The sequence below is a fragment of the Gordionus sp. m RMFG-2023 genome, chromosome 4 (assembly GCF_954871325.1).
Source record: "Gordionus sp. m RMFG-2023 chromosome 4, tfGorSpeb1-WG-v2, whole genome shotgun sequence".
Lineage (NCBI taxonomy): Eukaryota > Metazoa > Nematomorpha > Gordioida > Chordodea > Parachordodidae > Gordionus > Gordionus sp. m RMFG-2023.
This window is the reverse complement of record NC_088778.1, coordinates 20869248-20876880: the sequence shown is the minus strand read 5'-3', so window position 1 is coordinate 20876880 and position 7633 is coordinate 20869248. Positions and strand designations below refer to the sequence as shown.

Genomic DNA, 7633 nt, shown 5'->3' with positions numbered 1-7633 from the left:
TTCTTAGGGAGTTTGGACCATTGAATATCTTGAGAATCCATAATTTATTTTAAAACAGATATCCTGTTTGTGGATCTACTGATTTCGGTATAACATTTCATAGCAATTATTTCTGTGTCTATTGATAATAAAGCATGCCATTCTTCCTCCATGTGAATTTTATAGCACAACCAATGGAGATGATATTTTCATTCAAAACTAATAATCCCGTCATTACACTTTTTCTGAAATTCACACCGTCATCGGCACAAAAGATGTTACATTTAATAATGAAAGGTTACAATTTTCAAAACTCTGCACAAGCATAGACGCAATATACATCGATTTCTCCGAGTCCGATGAATCTTTTTTTAGTGGTTTACTTGTAACACCTTTCTTTATAAAAATAGAGTAACATTGTGAATGTTTTAGTATTTCCATTATTTGATGTATTAATATATAAAATAGATAATTTTCCTAAATCCTCTATGTCTTTATTAGTTTCAGGACCTAGGATATTTAACATTATATGGAGGCTTTTGTTCTTCGTTATACTTTTGGCTATTTTTGAATCAGGAAAGAGTAATAGGGAATAAATTTGTAGCGCAATCTGTAGAAAATAACTATGCACTTATGAATAGATCAATGTCGTTACGGCTATTGCAGAATTAACATCACAAATTATTTTTAAGTATGGTTAAATATTATTTGATGATTTCTATTTTTTAATTTTGAAATGTTTTTGTCATGTTGAGTTTTTTTATATTATGGACTCCTTCATGGCTGATATTTAATTTTGCATTCCATATTATACAAATTGCTTGTAAGCAGGGATGTGAACCCTTCGACAAAAAAAAGGGTCCAAGTCTGGATTCGAGTACAAGAATAAAATTTGAAAGGTCCAGGGCTCGGGTTCAAGGAACATAAAAATAATGACTCAAAATAAGATTTTTTTTTCATTCATTTATTATTATAGTTGAATATATACATATTCTTAATTTACTAATGAAAAATTTTAAAATGAAATAATATATATTTTAAATGGTGTATTCTAGCACAATCATAATATCTTCTAAAATATCATCCTTGCAATTTCCAAGTAAAGTAGACAATATATATTTCAAAGATGAAAATTCACGTTCTACCCATACCTAAAATAGATAGTTATCTTTATAAAATTATTGTACTTGTGTCACCAGTACAGTATGAAGATTCTAGATATATAATTCTGGATATATTGAAAAATTTTCTTTACAGAATTTTAAAATATTTATATCCTTATTTATTCTCTTAACTTCTGAGAACTTTTTAAAGATACAATAGGCATTTTTTGATCCTCCTTTCTGTCTAATGATAATTTGATTTTTCTCTATCTAAAAGTAAAATTTCAGGATCATCAATGTTGCTATCACCAATCGGTATTTTCGTAGCCTCCAATATATTGTAAATAATGTTGTTTTGCTTATGCCATAAATCCTTAAGATGGTCTTTAGCTATTTGTTTTTCTCAATACTCAATAAAACTTGATATCGAGGGTCTAAATATATAGAAGCGTATACACTATTTTGCAAATATTGTTGCTCTAGAATTTTCATGTTTTCTAATATTTCGTATAAAAAGGACTGTAAATTTTTCTAAATCTAATCCTTATGCCTTAAAATCAAATAAACATAATTGTTCTGATTGTAATCTTAATAGTGTTAATTAAAGGAACTAATACACTAGTAAGGTCCTTTATTTGGCACCAATCATCTTCCGACAAAATGACTTCACATGCTCCTATAATAAAATCATTACAGAAATCTTTCAAACTTAATCGTTCTAAAATCATACAAATTGAGGACCAACGTTCATTTAAATTAAAATATTATTACTTGTACTACAAAATAATTCACTTTCAAAATAATCAACGTATTTCTTAACATAGCATATAAATAAATTTACATAATAAAATATTATTACATTAGAAAAATATTTATGATATCAATCTCTAAATATCCAAGAAGAAAATTGAAAGAAAAATGCGAAGTTAAAAATATTTTTATTTATAAAAATTTTTATGGCACCTAGAACCTTTGGCCTACCACTTTTAAAAAGGGTCCGTGTTCGGGTTCAGCCAAAATACGAGGGTTCAGGGTCCGTTCACATCCCTGCTTGTAAGCTACATTCTTTATCTTCTTTGACACATTAATATCCAGTTATTTTGATATTGCGCTTTAAAAAATTTTTGGATTATAAACTTGTCTTAAACTATAATTTATTTTGTTTTTACTTTCTCAAAATATGGATATAAAGTTAAACAAATTCAAGATGCCTTTTTAAATATATGATTGAATTTAAATAAAAATGATAGCCTAAGTTTCTAGTTAAGCCATTTTTAATTATTTTTATTTAAAAAATCAGAATATTTTAGGAAAATAGGGAAAAGCGTAAATCATAGATGGCGTGTTTTGGCGTAAACTAAAGTAAAAAATCGGGAAATTATGCCAAAAGCGAAAGATCTGGCAACCCTGCATATGTTTAATTAGATAATTTTTAAACATTAGATGGGCGGGCGGGTAAATATTTTTAATAAATTAATAATTGGCCGCTAAAATTCAAAGCGAGAGGGCGGACTTTTTGGATAAAACCCGCCTATTGCTGACCTCTGACAAATTTCAACCGGCTGTGTAATAAAGGGTTAAAAAATATTATAATTCTTCTGATGTTTATATTTCTGGAAAATATCATGATTAAATTTATATCAAATATTCTGTATACTACAAAAAAATGAGTAAAAGTTAGTTTAATGGCATTATTGAAGCATTTGAGGCTATAGTTGAAACCAATAGTAGGTGAAATGATAGATGTTTCTAAAAATGCTAAAGATTTATGTGCATCAATTTCCCAAGCCCTATTTATTATTTCAATTATTTTAAAACATTGATTTCACTATAGCCATAGGGCTTCGTAAATTATTTAAAGCTGAAACAAATGCTAAATATTTGCCAAGCTATCTTTAAAAGTTGGTTTAATTTGGGTCATAAAATATGACGGGTTCACTTTAAAACCAATAGTTAATATTACTGTGCGTTATCATAATAGTTCAGAAAAAGCCCATCAAACGGGGATAAAAAGATCACGATAAATCATTAAGGTCCATCCACGTTTATTTTGCAGGCCAGTTACCTGTGCATGCAATAGGCAAAGTCGCTTACTTAAACGCCCATGATAAGACTGGTAAAAACCCCATACCCAATTAAACAAGTTTTGATTATGAAGGGGTTTTGCTAATTTTACTCTTATTTAGCATTGTGAGAACCTACAACAAAAACATAAAAATAACAATCACTTATAAATAAACCTAGTTCTTTTACCCACACTTTGAAGATTCAAAATCTATTCGCACTGGTAAACTATATTAATTTTCTTTTTTATGTATGTGTAATAAAACTTTCGATAATATAAAGTGAATGTTATAAATATTAATTTTTATAACTTTATTAATAACAATATCTCAATATAAATTTATTCTAAACGTTGTTCTTAACTTTTTATTACTCAATCAACAGTTGATTGCTCTTATATTATTTTATATTTAAACATTGAAATTTTTTTTATAATGAATTGGAGATATGAGCAGTTAAAATCAGATATTGATGACTGGTATTAAGATTTGAAGTATACCTGGATCAAAGCATCCCAGCTAATTTTATTGACAATATTATTTTACTCTATCGTAAGTTTCATAACTGGACTAAAAATCAGGCGGCTTTCGAATTAAATTTTTTAATACTAGTTACCATTCCTATAACTATATGTATGAATTAATGATTATTTTACATTGGCCACACTAAAATACTATTTAAAGGTTCCTTGGGCCAGGCTAGAACGTAGGAATAGAGATCAATCCCACTCCAGATGAAGTCATTGAAGAAATGGCTTAAAGACCACAGTATTAAATAAATAGATAGGCACATTATCTTACATAAAATTGAATTATAATAAATTTTTTATCATTACCATCAAAATTTATAATTTTTTTACCAAGAGTAAACTGAAAAAAATTTGAAAGATAGTTTTTTGGTGCAGATAAAAAGTTATTGCTGAACTTTTTCAGCCATATTAATCGAACTAGAATATTAAAATGGAATATCTTATTTCATCATAAATTAAATTTTCGAGTATAGGCTTTTATTTTTGCCCAATTTTTTTAGCCTATGGACATTTAAATAACAGTTCTCGGACTGTTATATGTACAACTACATGCAGTTTGCCCACAATAAGCAAACATGAGTTATTTTTATCAATAGAAAGAAAATTGTTAGATATTAAAAAACTAATATTGATTGTAATAAAAATATATCCTTAATTTATGAAATTTAAAGCCAGTGTAAAGATTTAATAAAACATTTAAAATTTTATCAAAAATCTTTCTTTCAAAATACTAATTAGTGTAATATATCATTAATAAACCAAATCTTATTAGTATTAAAAATAATCGATAGATTTAAATAAATTGATTTTTTCATTCAAAAAAGACTAGGATGCTCCTTTAATCTCACATTATTAAATACATCAGTTCGAACTGACTCTTTGTGGAAAACCCAACATAATAGTATATGCAAGTTCTGGCTATGAAGGATGGAAGACATCCACAGTTCCATTCTCAGCTCATGGCTGGTGAACATCAATGCATACACATAGTTCTCCCACCTTGGCTGTAAAGCAGTTGTACTTTTCATATCAATTGTGGCCAGTCCATATAGGTTACCATCACTCGCACTTTTCACAAGCTAGAGCCCCATCAAATCAATTAACATTCTCCTAGTTACTCTCAAACAGTAATATCCTATCCACTTTCAAACCAATGGATATATAAATGAATATGCTCTATCTCTTACGTGGACAACTTCTGTTGACCTCTAAACTTGTGTCAATTTTCTGGCAAAAATCCTTAAACAAATATGTTGGCCTGACAACTGTTCATCCCAGACATTAATTCTATTAAAACCATAGGTAAATAAATGGAAAAAGAGTACAAGAAACTTTAACAAAAGATTTTACCTTTTATCAGCATATTTCTCTTGAAATCTGCTGGTCCAATTTCCTAAGCATTTATTCCTCCCAGTTCTTTTTAATGTTTTTAATATCAAATTTATATTATTTTTTTCATATAATTTTTAAATTCTTTTTTTAAAATACATTTTATTTACATATATTTTATTTCTAAATTGAAATTTAAAATTATTGACAAATAAAAACTAAAATGATTTTGATAATTATTTCAGAAGTCTTAAAAAATATTGGAAGAATGTATTGTTCTAGATCCATATCTTGAGAAATTTGTTTCTGAAACAAACCTCCCAGAAACATTAGCTTAGGAAATAAGGTATGTACAAAATTTTTAAACAATAACAATCAACCCCAGTGATTTGTTTTGGCTAATATGGATACCAATAAGGTACAATTAATAACAAACAATTATATTATATGTACTTATTTAGTATAAATTATCAATATTAGCATTTTCGAAATTTATTTAATAAATAAAATAAAAAGTAATGAGGAAAAAATAAGCCTTTCTTAATCATCAATATTAATACAAACTTACATATTTACAAATATTTAAAGGGTATATTTTCCTTCCAAATACTTTTAATTTATTCCAAAACATCCTTTGTTTAAATTTATGATTTAATAGCATCAAAATAAGTTATTTGGATAAATTGGATATATTTTAATAGATAAAAATTATAAATATTTTATTCAATTATTTAAGATATTAAATAAAAATTAATATAAACGTTGAGCTGGACCCATTGTACTTTTGATATATAATGCTCTAATATTTTGCCAGCCCTTTTTTAAAAGTGAAATTAAAAAATTTATAGCAAGGTTAATGTTTGAAGCTAGTTCTTCTTGAGGCATGTTAATATTTCCTATTGCAAGAGCTAAACATAAAACCTATATTTATATGTATTTAATATTCAGAAATGACTAAAAAAAAACTTTTTTCATTTGAAATTTGATGGTTGATTTAACTTCTTCAGATTTTGCAACCATGGATTCTCCATGGGTTAAAACTGTAGGAAATTTACCAGCTTTATTTAACCCAGGTCCAAGAATTCTTGGAATCTGCTTGATCAAAGAATCAGAAGCTAAAAAGGCATCATATTTTTTGGCTAAATAAAAATGTATATATTGATTAAATAATATATCAGATATTTTGTTTTTATTCACAATAATCAAGAGTAGCAAATTTGAAGTCATCATTTAATGTATAATTACCTAATTGTTTTACCAATTTTTTGTTTTTATTCAACTTTTTTAATGCTTCAGCATCCATAAATGGTATTCCATTAGCCTTAGCCTCGTCACAATGTTGTTGATCACCCAACACACAAATTGAAAATTTTGGTCTTGGAGAATATTTTACTCTATAATATAAAAATATTTCAAGACATTTATGTAGCTCACATACTTTATAGTTCCTGAAAATCTTTTATCCTTTTGAGGATCATAATTTTTTAAAGCTATTTGTAATTCAACAGTTTCAACAAAGTTTCTTTTTTTCTCTTGTGATTTAGCCAACAATGCAACAATTGCTTCGTTCAATGTGTCTTTGGATATTTTACTATAAAATGTTAATAAGAATTATTTATGGATTAAAATGCGAGGTACCTTGACATATCGGAAAAGAAATATGGTTATGGTAAATATATCTCCACGAACAATTTTAACGATACGAAATTTAATATTTATTATTATATTAAATTTAAATGCCAGATTTTTTTAATATTGATAAAAATAAAAATCAATATGGAACTGATCAAGGTTTGAGTACCGCAAATACTTGTATCTTAACTATAAGATATATATGTGTCTAGTATCTTTGGTTTGGAAGAGTCTCCTGTATATGCCTCTTAAATACTTTTTTAAAATGAGTATCTGTTGATAGTTTTTAACTATTTAATAAGCAAAAAAATACCTATACTTTTAATTTTTCATTATTTTTTGATATTCAAACGTAGTGTTGTTAAAAAGCCCGATACGGGGTCATTTATTAAAACGTGTCCATTATGATTATAACCAAAATAATATTGTGTAAGCCTCGTGATTTTGCTCCTAGATTTCAAAAGGTTTGGGCTTATACTTGCCAAATCTTGAGTACGCAATATTATTTTGACTAAGATCTTAATGGGGCTGTTTTTCAAATCGACTCAAATTGGGCTTTTTTTTAACAATACTATTAAAACTTTATTTAAATTAAAAGGTTAAATAATATATTTAAATCCTAGAAACATTAAAAAATTTTATAAATGTCTCCAGGGCCATGGCCAGGAATTTTCAATTAGGTGGGTGGGGGGGCAGCTGTTTACTTAAGGGGGCCACTATTTTTTAAAAATAAAACAAATAATTAAGCATTTATAGAAATTTTTTGCTATTTTTATTAAAAATTTATTAATGTAATATGAATACAATATAATACTATATATACAATTCTTTAAATGCATGATGATATTTTTTTATACATATTATTTGGGATATTTTCAAATTATGTGTTTTATTTTAACTTCTGCAGATGATCCTTTAGTTATTTTCAATATATAATGTAACGTTTCCCATATTTAAGTTTAATAATTATTCTAGTCGGGTCATTTTATCCTATATA

At 26.8% G+C, this 7633-nt stretch overlaps 1 protein-coding gene across 1 annotated transcript; it reads right to left on the bottom strand.

The window, feature by feature from the left end:
* Positions 1-5606: 5606 nt before the first annotated feature.
* Positions 5607-6702, bottom strand: LOC135927866 (large ribosomal subunit protein uL1-like). Its single transcript, XM_065464091.1, has 5 exons — positions 6643-6702; positions 6443-6595; positions 6250-6398; positions 5971-6143; positions 5607-5925 (listed from the first exon to the last, which is right to left on the bottom strand). Exons 1-5 carry the CDS (start codon positions 6648-6650, stop codon positions 5755-5757), a joined length of 654 nt encoding a protein of 217 aa, XP_065320163.1. The 5' UTR covers positions 6651-6702; the 3' UTR covers positions 5607-5754.
* Between the last annotated feature and the right edge of the window lie 931 nt (positions 6703-7633).

Bases quoted from the DNA above. Each gene is read 5' to 3' on its own strand.
- LOC135927866 (XM_065464091.1), bottom strand. The intron at 6,144-6,249 runs GTAATTATACAT...ATTTTTATTTAG, and splicing joins AAAATTGGTAAAACAATTAG to CCAAAAAATATGATGCCTTT. The intron at 5,926-5,970 runs GTTTTTTTTTAG...ATATAAATATAG, and splicing joins TCAAATTTCAAATGAAAAAA to GTTTTATGTTTAGCTCTTGC.